We start from the raw sequence: 15,821 nt of genomic DNA on the forward strand, positions 1-15,821 counted from the left end.
CCCCCCGGGGGACAACCTGATCACCTTGTAACCTCCCCAGCGCTTAGAACAGTGCTTGGCACAGAGTAAGTGCTTAATAAATGCCATTATCATTAATAATAATAATGGCATTGTCTGCCACTTGTCTGCTGTATGATCTTGGGCAAGTCACCTCACTTCTCTATGCTTCGGTGACCTCATCTGGAAAATGGGGATGGAGACTGTGAGCCCCACGGGGGACAACCTGATCACCTTGTAACCTCCCCAAGCGCTTAGAACAGTGCTTGGCACAGAGTAAATGCTTAATAAATGCCATCATTATTAATAATAATAATGGCATTGTCTGCCACCTGTCTGCTGTATTATCTTGGGCAAGTCACCTCACTTCTCTATGCTTCGGTGGCCTCATCTGGAAAATGGGGATGGAGACTGTGAGCCCCACGGGGGACAACCTGATCACCTTGTAACCTCCCCAGCACTTAGAACAGTGCTTGGCACAGAGTAAGCGCTTAATAAATGCCATCATTATTAATAATAATAATGGGCATTGTCTGCCACTTGTCTGCTGTATGATCTTGGGTAAGTCACCTCACTTCTCTATGCTTCGGTGACCTCATCTGGAAAATGGAGATGGAGACTGTGAGCTCCCACGGGGGACAACCTGATCACCTTGTAACCTCCCCAAGCGCTTAGAACAGTGCTTGGCACAGAGTAAACGCTTAATAAATGCCATCATTATTAATAATAATAATGATATTGTCTGCCACTTGTCTGCTGTATGATCTTGTTCAAGTCACCTCACTTCTCTATGCTTCGGTGACCTCATCTGGAAAATGGGGATGGAGACTGTGAGCCCCACGGGGGACAACCTGATCACCTTGTAACCTCCCCAGTGCTTAGAACAGTGCTTGGCACAGAGTAAGCGCTTAATAAATGCCATCATTATTATTATTATTCTCTGCGCCTCAGTGACCTCATCTGTAAAATGGGGATGGAGACTGTGAGCCCCACGGGGGACAGCCTGATCACCTGGTAACCTCCCCAACGCTTAGAACAGTGCTTTGCACATAGTAAGCGCTTAATAAATGCCATCATTATTATTATTATTCTCTGGGCCTCAGTGACCTCATCTGTAAAATGGGGATGGAGACTGTGAGCCCCGTGGGGGACAACCTGATCACCTTGTAACCTCCCCAGTGCTTAGAACAGTGCTTGGCACAGAGTAAGCGCTTAATAACTGCTATCATTATTAATAATAATAATGGCATTGTCTGCCACTTGTCTGCTGTATGATCTTGGGTAAGTCACCTCACTTCTCTATGCTTCGGTGGCCTCATCTGGAAAATGGGGATGGAGACTGGGAGCCCCACGGGGGACAGGGACTGGGACCACCTCCATTTGTTTGTTTCCACCCCAGTTTTCTTCGTACTGTGCCAGGCACTTAGTAAGTGCTTAACAAATACCACACTTATTATTATTAGGGACGGGGGGGACTGGGGATGGAACAACTGGGGGCTCCCTGCCCTCACCTCGCTACTCTGCTACTCCAACTCGGACCGCACGCTCTGCTTCTCTCATGCCAACCTTCTCCCTGGGCCCCCACCTCGATTATCTCACCTCCGACCTCTTTCCCGGAATGCCCTCCCTCCTGGCATGGCATGGCATTTGTTAAGCGCTTACTATGTGCCAAGCACCGTTCTAAGCGCTTGGGAGGATACAAGGTGATCAGGTTGTCCCACGGGGGGGCTCAGTCTTCATCCCCATTTTCCGGATGAGGTCACTGAGGCCCAGAGAAGTGAGGTCCACGCTCTGCTCCTCTCATGCCAACCTTCTCCCTGGGCCTCCACCTCGATTATCTCACCTCCAACCTCTTTCCCGGAATGCCCTCCCTCCTGGAATGGCATGGCATTTGTTAAGCGCTTACTATGTGCCAAGCACCATTCTAAGCGCTTGGGAGGATACAAGGTGATCAGGTTGTCCCACGGGGGGCTCACAGTCTTCACCCCCATTTTCCGGATGAGGTCACTGAGGCCCAGAGAAGTGAGGCCCACGCTCTGCTCCTCTCATGCCAACCTTCTCCCTGGGCTTCCACCTCTATTATCTCACCTCCGACCTCTTTCCCTGAATGCCCTCCCTCCTGGCATGGCATGGCATTTGTTAAGCGCTTACTATGTGCCAAGCACTGTCTAAGAGCTTGGGAGGATACAAGGTGATCAGGTTGTCCCACGGGGGGCTCAGTCTTCATCCCCATTTTCTGGATGAGGTCACTGAGGCCCAGAGAAGTGAGGCCCACGCTCTGCTCCTCTCATGCCAACCTTCTCCCTGGGCCTCCACCTCGATTATCTCACCTCCGACCTCTTTCCCGGAATGCCCTCCTCCTGGCATGGCCTGGCATTTGTTAAGCGCTTACTATGTGCCAAGCACCGTTCTAAGCGCTTGGGAGGATCCAAGGTGATCAGGTTGTCCCACGGGGGGCTCACAGTCTTCACCCCCATTTTCCGGATGAGGTCACTGAGGCCCACGCTCTGCTCCTCTCATGCCAACCTTCTTCCTGGGCCTCCACCTCGATTATCTCACCTCCGACCTCTTTCCCGGAATGCCCTCCCTCCTGGAATGGCATGGCATTTGTTAAGCGCTTACTATGTGCCAAGCACCATTCGAAGCGCTTGGGAGGATACAAGGTGATCAGGTTGTCCCACGGGGGGCTCGCAGTCTTCACCCCCATTTTCCGGATGAAGTCACTGAGGCCCAGAGAAGTGAGGCCCACGCTCTGCTCCTCTCATGCCAACCTTCTCCCTGGGCCTCCACCTCGATGATCTCATCTCCGACCTCTTTCCCGGAATGCCCTCCCTCCTGGCATGGCATGGCATTTGTTAAACGCTTACTATGTGCCAAGCACTGTTCTAATCGCTTGGGAGGAAACAAGGTGATCAGGTTGTCCCACGGGGGGCTCACAGTCTTCACCCCCATTTTCCGGATGAGGTCACTGAGGCCCACGCTCTGCTCCTCTCATGCCAACCTTCTCCCTGGGCTTCCACCTCTATTATCTCACCTCCGACCTCTTTCCCGTAATGCCCTCCCTCCTGGCATGGCATGGCATTTGTTAAGCGCTTACTACGCGCCAAGCACTGTTCTAAGCGCTTGGGAGGATACAAGGTGATCAGGTTGTCCCACGGGGGGGCTCAGTCTTCACCCCCATTTTCCGGATGAGGTCACTGAGGCCCAGAGAACTGAGGCCCACGCTCTGCTCCTCTCATGCCAACCTTCTCCCTGGGCCCCCATCTCGATTATCTCACCTCCGACCTCCTTCCCGGAATGCCCTCCCTCCTCGTACCCAACAGGCGATGACTCCCCCTTCTAGACTGTGAGCCCACTGTTGGGTAGGGACTGTCTCTATATGTTGCCAACTTGGACTTCCCAAGCGCTTAGTACAGTGCTCTGCACACAGTAAGCGCTCAATAAATACAATCGATTGATTGATTGACTCTCCCCTCCATTCAAAGCCGTATTGAAGGCCCACCTCCTCCCAGAGGCCTTCCCTGACTAAGCCCCAAATTTCCTCTTCTCCCACTCCCTTCTGCATCGCCCTTTATCCCTTTTTTCATCCCCCCTCCCAGCCCCACACCACTTTTGTCCCCCTCCCTCATTTATTTATTCCTATTCCTGTCCGTCTCCCCCTTTCAACACGGCTCAGTGGAAAGAGCCCGGGCTTGGGAGTCAGAGGTCGTGGGTTCAAATGTCCGCTGTGTGACTTTGGGCCAGTCACTTCAATCAGTCAATCAATCAATCAATCAATCAATCACATTTATTGAGCGCTTACTGTGTGCAGAGTACTGGACTAAGCTCTTGGGAAGTACAAGTTGGCAACATATCATCATCAATCGTATTTATTGAGCGCTTACTGTGTGCAGAGCACTGTACTAAGCGCTTGGGAAGTCCAAGTTGGCAACATATAGAGACAGCCCCTACCCAACAGGGGGCTCACAGTCTAAAAGGGGGAGACAGAGAACAAAACCAAACATGCTAACAAAATAAAATAAATAGAATAGATATGTACAAGTAAAATAAATAAATAGAGTAATAAATATGTACAAACATATATACATATATACTTCACTTCTCTGGGCCTCAATGATCTCATCTGGAAAATGGGGATGAAGACTGTGAGCCCCCCGGGGGACAACCTGATCACCTTGTATCCTCCCAAGCGCTTAGAACACTGCTTTGCACACAGTAAGCGCTTAACAAATGCCATCATTATTGTTATTATTTAGGCCCTAAGCTAGCTGTGAGCAGGGAATGTGTCTGTTAGTATGTTTGGTTTTGTCTCCCCCTTTTAGACTGTGAGCCCACTGTTGGGTAGGGACTGTCTCTATATGTACTTCCCAAGCGCTTAGCACAATGCTCTGCACACAGTAAGCGCTCAATAAATACGATTGATGATGATGTTAGGGCTGTCAGCTGTGTAACTTTGGGCAAGTCACTTCAACTTATCTGTGCCTCAGTGACCTCATCTGTAAAATGGGGATGAAGACTGGGAGCCCCCCGTGGGACAACTTGATCACCTTGTAACCTCCCCAGGGCTTAGAACAGGGATTTGAAAACTCTGACTCCAAAGCGCGGGCTCTTTCCACTGAGCCATGCTGCTTCAATGCCACAGCCATCAATCAATCAATGGTATTTATGGAGCTCTTACTGTGGGCACAACACTGTACTAAGCGCTTGGCCAATACAACAGAGGTAGCAGACCCGTTTCCTGCCCGTAACGAGCTTCCAGTCTAGAGGACTGTAGCCTAAATGAGCTCTACTCTGTTCCCAACGCTGGCTGACCACTCTCTGTTCCTGGAAATAATGATAATAATGATGGCATTTATTAAGCGCTTACTATGTGCAAAGCACTGACCCATTTCCTGCCCATAACGAGCTTCCAGTCTAGAGGATTGTAGCCTAAATGAGCTCTACTCTGTTCCCAACGCCGGCTGACCACTCTCTATTCCTGAAAATAATAATAATAATGATGGCATTTATTAAGCGCTTACTGTGTGCAAAGCACTGTTCTAAGTGCTGGAAACTTGGGGCGAGCAGTTTCACTTCCCTGTACCTCAGTTATCTCATCTGTAAAATGGGGATTGAGACACTGAGCCCCACGTGGGACAGGGGCTATATCCATGAATGAATGAATTTATTTTATTTGTACAGATTTATTCTATTTATTTTATTTTGTTAATATGTTTTGTTTCGTTGTCTGTCTCCCCCTTCTAGACTGTCTCTATATGTTGCCAACTTGTACTTCCCAAGCTCTTAGTACAGTGCTCTGCACACAGTAAGCGCTCAATAATAATAATAATGATGGCATTTATTAAGTGCTTACTATGTGCAAAGCACTGTTCTAAGCACTGGGGAGGTTAAAAGGTGATCAGGTTGTCCCACAGGGGGCTCACAGTCTTCATCCCCATTTTACAGATGAGGGAACTGAGGCCCAGAGAAGTGAAGTGACTTGCCCAGAGTCACACAGCTGACATTTGGCGGAGCCGGGATTTGAACCCATGGCCTCTGACTCCAAAGCCCGGGCTCTTCTCCACTGAGCCACGCTGCTTCTCAATAAATATGATTGAATGAATGAATGAATGTTTTGCACACAGTGCTTAATACATTCCATCATTATTATTATAGTGCTATAGTGGACTCTCCCAAGTGCTTAGTACAGTGCTCTGCACACAGTAAGCGCTCCATAAATACGATTGAATGAATGCATGGAGGAATGGCTCAAATTTCAGGCTGGGCTTTGTAGGGGGGAGAGATTGCTCAGAGCCCCTTCCCCAGGTGTTCGTTCGATCATTTAATCATTTATTAAGCGCTTACTGTGTGCAGAGCACTGGACTAAGCGCTTGGGAAAGTGCAATACAACGATAAACAGTGACAACCCCCTCCCACAGTGAGCTCACCATCTAGAAGGGATGGGGAGGCCGACATCAATACTAGCAAATGGAAATCATCATCCTCAATCGTATTTATTGAGCGCTTACTGTGTGCAGAGCACTGTACTAAGCGCTTGGGAAGTCCACAGTCTAAAAGAAATCAACACAGTAGACCCTTACGCCCTCACCCCTACTTACCCCAGGCTGAGATCAACTCCCCAAACTTTTCTATGCTAATAATAATAATAACGGTGGTATTAAGCGCTTACTATGTGCCCGGCACTGTTCTAAGCGCTGGGGTAGATACAAGGTGATCAGGTTGTCCCGGGGGGGCTCCCAATCAATCAATCAATCAATCAATCAATCAATCGTATTTATTGAGCGCTTACTGTGTGCAGAGCACTGGACTAAGCGCTTGGGAAGTCCAACTTGGCAACATATAGAGACAGTCCCTACCCAACAGTGGGCTCATAGTCTTCATCCAGCGTGGCTCAGTGGAAAGAGCCCGGGCTTTGGAGTCAGAGGTCATGGGTTCAAATCCCGACTCAGCCAATTGTCAGCTGTGGGACTTTGGGCAAGTCACTTCACTTCTCTGGGCCTCAGTTACCTCATCTGTAAAATGGGGATGAAGATTGTGAGTCCCCCTGGGACAACCTGATCACCTTGTAACCTCCCCAGCACTTAGAACAGTGCTTTGCATGTAGTAAGTGCTAAATCATCAATCATCAATCGTATTTATTGAGCACTTACTATGTGCAGAGCACTGTACTAAGCGCTTGGGAAGTACAAATTGGTAACAGAAATAAATGGCTAAATAAATGCCATTATTCTTATTATGATTATTATTATCCTGCCTGCTGTCGACCCCCGGCCCACGTCCTCCCCCGGGCCTGGAATGCCCCCAATCCCTCTGCCCATCCGCCAAGCTCGCTCTCTTCCTCCCTTCAAGGCCCTACTGAGAGCTCACCTCCTCCAGGAGGCCTTCCCACACTCAGCCCCCTCCTTCCTCTCTCCCTCCTCCCCCTCTCCATCCCCCCCGCCTTACCTCCTTCCCCTCCCCACAGCACCTGTATATATGTGTACATGTTTGTAAGGATTTATTACTCTATTTATTTTATTTGTACATATTTATTCTATTTATTTGATTTTGTTAATGTGTTTTGTTTTGTTGTCTGCCTCCCCCTTCTAGACTGTGAGCCCGCTGTTGGGTAGGGACCGTCTCTGTATGTTGCCAACTTGGACTTCCCAAGCGCTTAGTCCAGTGCTCTGCACACAGTAAGCGCTCAATAAATACGATTGAATGAATGGATGAATGAATGAGAGGGACTTTATCTGACCTGATTTGCTTGTATCTACCCCAGAGCTTAGTACAGCGCCGGGCACACAGTAAGCGCTTAAAAATGCCATAATTATTATAATTATAATTATTAGTAGATGCAATCCCCACCTCAAGGAGCTTACTCAGAGAAGCAGCGTGGCTCAGTGGAAAGAGCCCAGGCTTGGGAGTCATTGGTCATGGGTTCAAATCCCGACTCCACTGCTTGTCAGCTGTGGGACTTTGGGCAAGTCACTTCGCTTCTCTGGGCCTCAGTGACCTCATCTGTCAAAGGGGGATGAAGACTGTGAGCCCCCCGTGGGGCAATCTGATCACCTTGTAACCTCCCCAGTGCTTAGAACAGTGCTTTGCACATAGTAAGTGCTTAATAAATGCCATTATTATGATTATTATTATAGTCTACTGTGCACAGTACACTGTACTAAGTGCTTGGGAGTGTAGTGGAGTTAGTAGGCACAAAGAGCTTATGCTTTGGAAAGGGGCTGTAAGCTCATTGTGGGCGGAGAATGTGTCTGTTTAATAATAATAATAATAATAATAATGGCATTTATTAAGTGCTTACTATGTGCTGGGGAGGTTACAGGGTGATCAGGTTGTCCCACGGAGGGCTCACAGTCTTCATTCCCATTTTCCAGATGAGGTAACTGAGGCCCAGAGAAGTGAAGTGACACAAAGTCACACAGCTGACAAGGGGCAGAGCCGGGATTTTTATAATGATAGCATTTATTAAGCGCTTACTATGTGCCAAGCACTGTTCTAAGCGCTGGGGAGATTACAAGGTGATCAGGTTGTCCCACGGGGGGCTCACAGTCTTCATCCCCATTTTCCAGATGAGGTAACTGAGGCCCAGAGAAGTGAAGTGACACAAAGTCACACAGCTGACAAGGGGCGGAGCCAGGATTTTTATAATGATAGCATTTATTAAGCGCTTACTATGTGCCAAGCACTGTTCTAAGCGCTGGGGAGATTTCAAGGTGATCAGGTTGTCCCACGGGGGGCTCACAGTCTTCATCCCCATTTTCCAGATGAGGGAACTGAGGCTCAGAGAAGTGAAGTGACTTGCCCAAAGTCACACAGCTGACAATTGGCGGAGCTGGGATTTGAACCCATGACCTCTGACTCCAAAGCCCGGGCTGTTTATTCTTGTACCGTCTCCCCCAAGCGCTCCGTCCAGTGCTCGGCGCCCAGTAGGCGCTCGATCAATACGATCGAACGGACGAAAGACGGAGAGAGGGGCTGACGGGGAGTCACCCCTCGGTCCTCACGGCCCCGCGTGTCTCTCCCCAGGTGTACACGCGCTACGGGAAGTGCTACACGTTCAACGCCGGCCCTCACAGTCCGAGGCCCGGCCGGGCCGGAGGGATGGGCAGCGGCCTGGAGATCATGCTGGACGTCCAACAGGAGGAATATCTTCCCATCTGGAGAGAGACCAGTAAGGGGGGGCCCCAAAACTCTGCGTCCGGGGGACCCCGGAAATCTCCCTTCGATCCCTCCACGTTGGGCCTTTGGAGGGTCTGTGACGCCCGCGTCCTCCCTCGGGGCCCCGCGGGTCCTTCATCATCATCAATCGTATTTATTGAGCGCTTACTATGTGCAGAGCACTGTCCTAAGCGCTTGGGAAGTACAAATTGGTAACATATAGAGACAGTCCCTACCCAACAGTGGGCTCCCGTGCCCTCAAGCATTCATTCAATCAATCAATCAATCATATTTCATTCATTCTTTCATTCAATCGTATTTATTGAGCGCTTACTGTGTGCAGAGCACTGTACTAAGCGCTTGGGAAGTACGAGTTGGTAACATATAGAAACGGTCCCTACCCAACAGTGGGCTCACAGTCTAGAAGGGGGAGACAGACAACAGAACAAAACATATTAACAAAGTAAAATAAATAGAATAAGGGCTTACTGTGTGCAGAGCACTGTACTAAGCGCTTGGGAAGTCCAAGTTGGCAACATCTAGAGACGGTCCCTACCCAGCAGTGGGCTCACAGTCTAGTCACGTTCATTCATTCAGTCGTATTTATTGAGCGCTTACTGAGTGCAGAGCACCGGACTAAGCGCTTGGGAAGTATTCATTCATTCATTCAGCTGCTTTCATTCAATCACAGTCTTCTAATAATAATAATAATGATGATGGGATTTATTAAGCACTTACTATGTGCCAAGCACTGTTCTAAGCACTGGGGGGATACAAAGTGATCATGCTGTCCTACGTGGGGCTCACAGTCTTAATCCCCATTTTCCAGATGAGGTCACTGAGGCCCAGAGAAGTTAAGTGACTTGCCCAAAGTCACACAGCTGACTAGTGGCGGAGTCAGGATTTGAACCCATGACCTCTGACTCCAAAGCCTGTGCTCTTTCCACTGAGCCACGCTGCTTCTCGACTGTGAGCCCGCTGTTGGGCTGGGACCGTCTCTATATGTTGCCAACTTGTACTTCCCAAGCACTTAGTCTGGTGCTCTGCACACAGTAAGCGCTCAATAAATACAATTGAATGAATGAATGAATTTATTGAGTGCTTACTGTGCGCAGAGCACCGGACTAAGCACTTGGGAAGTACAAGTTGGCAACATCTAAAGACGATCCCTACCCAACAACGGGTTCATGGTCTAGGAGATAATAATAATGATGATGGCATTTATTAAGCGCTTACTCTGTGCAAAGCACTGTTCTAAGCGCTGGAGAGGTTACAAGGTGATTCGGTTGTCCCACGGGGGGCTCACAGTCTTCATCCCCATTTTACAGATGAGGGAACTGAGGCCCAGAGAAATGAAGTGACTTGCCCAGAGTCACACAGCTGACGATTGGCGGAGCCGGGATTTGAACCCATGACCTCTGACTCCAAAGCCTGGGCTCTTTCCACTGAGCCACCAAGCATCTGCCGGGTGACCTTGGACAAGTCACTTCCCTTCCCTTTTCTAGACTGTGAGCCCACTGTTGGGTAGGGATCGTCTCTATATGTTGCCAACTTGTACTTCCCAAGCGCTTAGTACAGTGCTCTGCACACAGTAAGCGCTCAATAAATACGATTGATTGATTTATTCTCTGGGCCTCAGTTCCCTTCTCTGGAAAATAGGAATTAAGAGTGTGAGCCCCATGGGGGACAGGGACTGTGTCCAACCTGATGACCTTGTAACCACCCCAGTGCTTAGTACAGTGCCCGGCACATAGTAAGCGCTTAACAAATACCATACTTATTATTATTATCATGAGACGGACCCAGGTTCTAATTCCGGCTCAGCCACGTCTGCCCTGTGACCTTGGGCGAATCGGTTCCCTTGTCTGGGCCTCAGTTCCCTCACCTGGAAAATGGGGACGAAGGCCGTGAGCTCCACATGGGACAGGGACTGTGTCCAACCTGATGACCTTGTAATAATAATAATAATGATAATAATAATAATAATAGTAATAATGATAATAATAATAATAATGGCATTTATTAAGCGCTTACTATGTGCAAAGCACTGTTCTAAGTGCTGGGGGGGATACAAGGTGATCAGGTTGTTCCACGTGGGGCTCACAGTCTTCATCCCCATTTTGCAGATGAGGTAACTGAGGCACAGAGAAGTTAAGTGACTTGCTCAAAGTCACACAGCTAAGTGCCAGTGCAGTGCCTGGCACATACTAAGTGCTTAACAAATACCATACTTATTATTATTATCATGAGACGGACCTGGGTTCTAATTCCGGCTCAGCCACGTGTCTGCCATGTGACCTTGGGCGAATCGGTTCCCTTCTCTGGGCCTCAGTTCCCTCCCCTGGAAAATGGGGATTAAGAGTGTGAGCCCCACGTGGGACAGGGACTGTGTCCAACCTGATGACCTTGTAACTCCCCAGCTCTTAGTACAGTGCCTGCTACATAGTAAGCGCTTAACATATACCATCATTATTATTATCATGAGACAGACGCGGGTTCTAATTGTGGCTCAGCCATAATACTAATAATAATAATAATGGCATTTGTTAAGCACTTACTATGTGCAAAGCACTGTTCTAAGCGCAGGGGAGGTTACGAGGTGATCAGGTTGTCCCAAGTGGGGCTCACAGCCTTAATCCCCATTTTACAGATGAGGTAACTGAGGCCCAAAGAAGTTAAGAGACTTGCCCGAAGTCACACAGCTGACAAGTGGCGGAGCCAAAATTTGAACCCATGACCTCTGACTCCAAAGCACGGGCTCTTTCCACTGAGCCACGCTACGCAGCATGTGTCTGCTGTGTGACCTTGGGCGAATGAGTTCCCTTCTCTGGGCCTCAGTTCCCTCCTCTGGAAAATGGGTATTAAGAGTGTGAACCCCACGTGGGACAGGGACTGTGTCCAACCCGATGACCTTGTAACTACCCCAGCACTTAGTACGGTGCCTGCTACATAGTAAGCGCTTAACATATACCATCATTATTATTATCATGAGACAGACACGGGTTCTAATTCCGGCTCAGCCGCATGTCTGCCCTGTGACCTTGGGCGAATCGGTTCCCTTCTCTGGGCCTCAGTTCCCTCCTCTGGAAAATGGGGATGAAGAGTGTGAGCCCCACGTGGGACAGGGACTGTGTCCAACCTGATGACCTTGTAACCACCCTAGCGCTTAGTACAGTGCCTGGCACATAGTAAGTGCTTAACAAATACCATCATTATTATTATCATGAGACAGACGCGGGTTCTAATTCCGGCTCAGCCACGTGTCTGCCGTGTGAGCTTGGGCGAATAAGTTCCCTTCTCAGGGCCTCAGTTCCCTCCTCTGGAAAATGGGGATTAATAGTGTGAGCCCCACGTGGGACAGGGACTGTGTCCAACCTCGTAACCACCCCAGCGCTTAGTACAGTGTCTCAGACATAGTAAGCGCTTAACAGATACCATGGTTATTATTATCAGTAGTGCCCTTACCCCGAAGCCATCATTCTGGTCGAACCCACGACTAGGCAGCAACTAGAGAAGCAGCGTGGCTCAGTGGAAAGAGCCTGGGCTTGGGAGTCAGAGGTTGTGGGTTCAAATCCCGACTCTGCCGATTGTCAGCTGTGTGACTTTGGGCAAGCCACTTCACTTCTCTGGGCCTCAGTTCCCTCAGCTGGAAAATGGGGATGAAGACTGGGAGCCCCCAGTGGGACAGCCTGATCACCCTGTAACCTCCCCAGCGCTTAGTACGGTGCCTGCTCCATAGTAAGCACTTAACATCATATACCATCATTATTATTATCGTGAGACAGACGCGGGTTCTAATTCCGGCTCAGCCACGTGTCTGCCGTGTGGCCTTGGGCGAAGAAGTTCCCTTCTCTGGGCCTCAGTTCCCTCCTCTGGAAAATGGGGTTAAGAGTGTGAGCCCCACGTGGGACAGGGACTGTGTCCAACCCTATGAACTTGTAACTAACAGTGCTTTGCACATAGTAAGCGCTTAATAAATGCCATTATTATCATCATTATTATTATTATTAGGCCCGAGGGCTCCCGGGGTGACCCCGGTCCGGCGGTCAGCCCGCCCACCCCCTCCTCGTCCCTGGTCCAAGACTGAACTCCTTGTCATCCCTCCCAAACCCTGCCCGCTCCCTGATTTTCCCATCTCTGTTGATGGCACTACCATCCTTCCCGTCTCACAAGCCCGCAACCTTGGTGTCCTCCTCGACTCCGCTCTCTCGTTCACCCCTCACATCCAAACCGTCACCAAAACCTGCCGGTCTCAGCTCCGCAACATTGCCAAGATCCGCCCTTTCCTCTCCATCCACACCGCTACCCTTCTCGTTCAAGCTCTCACCCTATCCCGTCTAGCCTACTGCATCAGCCTTCTCTCTGATCTCCCATCCTTGTGTCTCTCCCCACTTCAATCCATACTTCATGCCGCTGCCCGGACTGTCTTTGTCCAGAAACGCTCTGGGCGTGCTACTCCCCTCCTCAAAAATCTCCAGTGGCTACCAATCAATCTGCGCATCAGGCAGAAACTCCTCACCCTGGGCTTCAAGGCTGTCCATCCATCCCCTCGCAACGTCCTCCCTCACCTCCCTTCTGTCCTTGTCCAGCCCAGCCCGCGCCCTCTGCTCTTCTGCCACTAATCTCCTCCCCGTTAGGCCTCGTTCTCGCCTGTCCCGCCATCGACCCCCGGGCCACGTCCTCCCCCGGGCCTGGAATGCCCCCAATCCCTCTGCCCATCCGCCAAGCTCGCTCTCTTCCTCCCTTCAAGGCCCTACTGAGAGCTCACCTCCTCCAGGAGGCCTTCCCACACTGAGCCCCTTCCTTCCTCTCCCCCTTGTCCCCCTCTCCATCCCCCCATCTTACCTCCTTCCCTTCCCCACTGCACCTGTATATATGTACATATGTTTGTACATATTTGTTACTCTATTTATTTATTTATTTCACTTATACATATCTATTCTATTTATTTTATTTTGTTAGTATGTTTGGTTTTGTTCTCTGTCTCCCCCTTTGAGACTGTGAGCCCACTGTTGGGTAGGGACTGTCTTTATACGTTGCCAACTTGTACTTCCCAAGCGCTTAGTACAGTGCTCTACACATAGTAAGTGCTCAATAAATATGATTGATGATGATGATGATGATGGTCCCCATCCCTGTGACCCCCGCTCCCCTCCCGCAGACGAGACGTCGTTCGAGGCCGGGATCCGCGTGCAGATTCACAGCCAGGAAGAGCCCCCCTACATTCACCAGCTTGGCTTCGGGGTGTCCCCCGGCTTCCAGACCTTCGTGTCCTGCCAGGAGCAGCGGGTAAGCTCCGCTCCGTGGGTCCGGCCACACCATGGGACAGCCGGTCAGTCCGTCTGATTTACTGAGCGCTTACTGTGTGCAGGGCACTGGACTGAGCCTGTTCATTCAATCGTATTTATTGAGCGCTTACTGTGTGCAGAGCACTGTACTAAGCGCTTGGGAAGTACAAATTGGCAACATATAGAGACAGTCCCTACCCAACAGCGGGCTCACAGTCTAGAAGGGGGAGACAGGGAACAAAACCGAACATATTAACAAAATAAAATAAATAGAATAAATATGTACAAGTAAAATAAATGAATAAATGGAGTAATAAATAGGTACAAACATATATACATATACACAGGTGCTGTGGGGAAGGGAAAGAGGTAAGGCACGGGGGATGGAGAGGGGGAGGAGGGGGAGAGGAAGGAAGGGGCTCAGTGTGGGAAGGCCTCCTGGAGGAGGTGAGCTCTGAAGGGAGGAAGAGAGCTAACTTGGCGGATGTGGTGAGGGAGGCCATTCCAGGCCAGGGGGATGATGTGGGCCGGGGGTCGGCAGCAGGATGGGCAAGAATGCCCCCTTTTAGACTGTGAGCCCACTGTTGGGTAGGGACTGTCTCTATATGTTGCCAACTTGTACTTCCCAAGCGCTTAGTCCAGTGCTCTGCACACAGAAAGCGCTCAATAAATACGATTGATTGATTGATTGAGGCCCAATGAGGAGATTAGCGGCAGAGGAGCGGAGGGTGCGGGCTGGACTAAGCGTTTGAACTACCTGCCCTCCTTCTGCCCTGTGGGTCCCTGGGTGGGCAAGCGGCCCCCACGCCGGGGCTGGGGTTGACGCCTTCCGTCTCCGTCCCCGCAGCTGACGTACCTCCCGCGGCCTTGGGGTAACTGCCGGACGGAGTCGGGGTCCGGGGAGCCAGACCTGCAGGGCTACGCGGCCTACAGCGTGTCCGCCTGCAGGCTGCGGTGCGAGAAGGAGGCCGTACTCCGGCGATGCCACTGCCGCATGGTTCACATGCCAGGTGAGCCTTGGGTGGGCCTTGGGTGGGCACCCTCCCCCTGAACCCCCTGGGAGAAGCCGCTGAGGGGCCGGGGGGCGGCCGGTTGGGAGGGCAAGGAGGCCCACCGGGACCCTTCCCCTCCAAGGCCTCCCTCTCTTCTGCAGGCAACGAGACCATCTGCTCGCCCAACATTTACATCGAGTGCGCCGATCACACCGTGGGTACGTGCCCCACCTGGCCCCCGTCCCAAGCCCTCTCCATCCCGGCCACCCTCCCCCCCCCGCCCCCCGACACCCTCCTTTCCAGCTCCCCGTTTCCCCGCCTGGGCTCCTCCAGAAGGGTAAGGTCTCTTAATAATAATAATAATAACAATAATAATAATGGTATTTGTCAATAATAATAATGATGGCATCTATTAAGCGCTTACTATGTGCAAAGCACTCTTCTAAGCACTGGGAAGGATACAAGGTGATCAGGTTGTCCCACGGGGGGCTCACACCCTCCTTTCCGGCTCCCCGCTTCCCCGCCTGGGCTCCTCCAGAAGGTTAAGGTCTCTTAATAATAATAATAATAATAATAGTGATAATGATGGTATTTGTTAATAATAATAATGATGGCATTTATTAAGTGCTTACTATGTGCAAAGCACTCTTCTAAGCGCTAGGGAGGTTACAAGGTGATCAGGTTGTCCCACGGTGGGCTCACAATCTTAATCCCCAATTTCCAGATGAGGCCCAGAGAAGTGAAGTGACTCGCCCAAAGTCACACAGCTGACAAGTGGCGGAGCCGGGATTTGAACCCATGACCTCTGACTCCAAAGCCCGGGCTCTGTCCACTGAGCCACGCTGCTTCTCTAGCTTGCTATGTGCAAAGCACTGTTGCTAAGCGCCGG

The 15,821-nt window shown here is 50.5% G+C and overlaps 1 protein-coding gene across 1 annotated transcript in view; it reads left to right on the forward strand.

Annotated features, from left to right (window-relative positions):
- The window catches only part of ASIC4 (acid sensing ion channel subunit family member 4), a 69,509-nt gene that overhangs the window by 38,966 nt on the left and 14,722 nt on the right, over positions 1-15,821 (forward strand). Inside the window, 4 exon segments of the mRNA XM_038748436.1 lie at positions 8,521-8,665; positions 13,814-13,941; positions 14,788-14,950; positions 15,094-15,150. Of these exon segments, the coding sequence (XP_038604364.1) occupies positions 8,521-8,665; positions 13,814-13,941; positions 14,788-14,950; positions 15,094-15,150 (493 nt within the window).

The sequence above is a fragment of the Tachyglossus aculeatus genome, chromosome 1, assembly GCF_015852505.1.
Source record: "Tachyglossus aculeatus isolate mTacAcu1 chromosome 1, mTacAcu1.pri, whole genome shotgun sequence".
Taxonomy (NCBI): domain Eukaryota; kingdom Metazoa; phylum Chordata; class Mammalia; order Monotremata; family Tachyglossidae; genus Tachyglossus; species Tachyglossus aculeatus.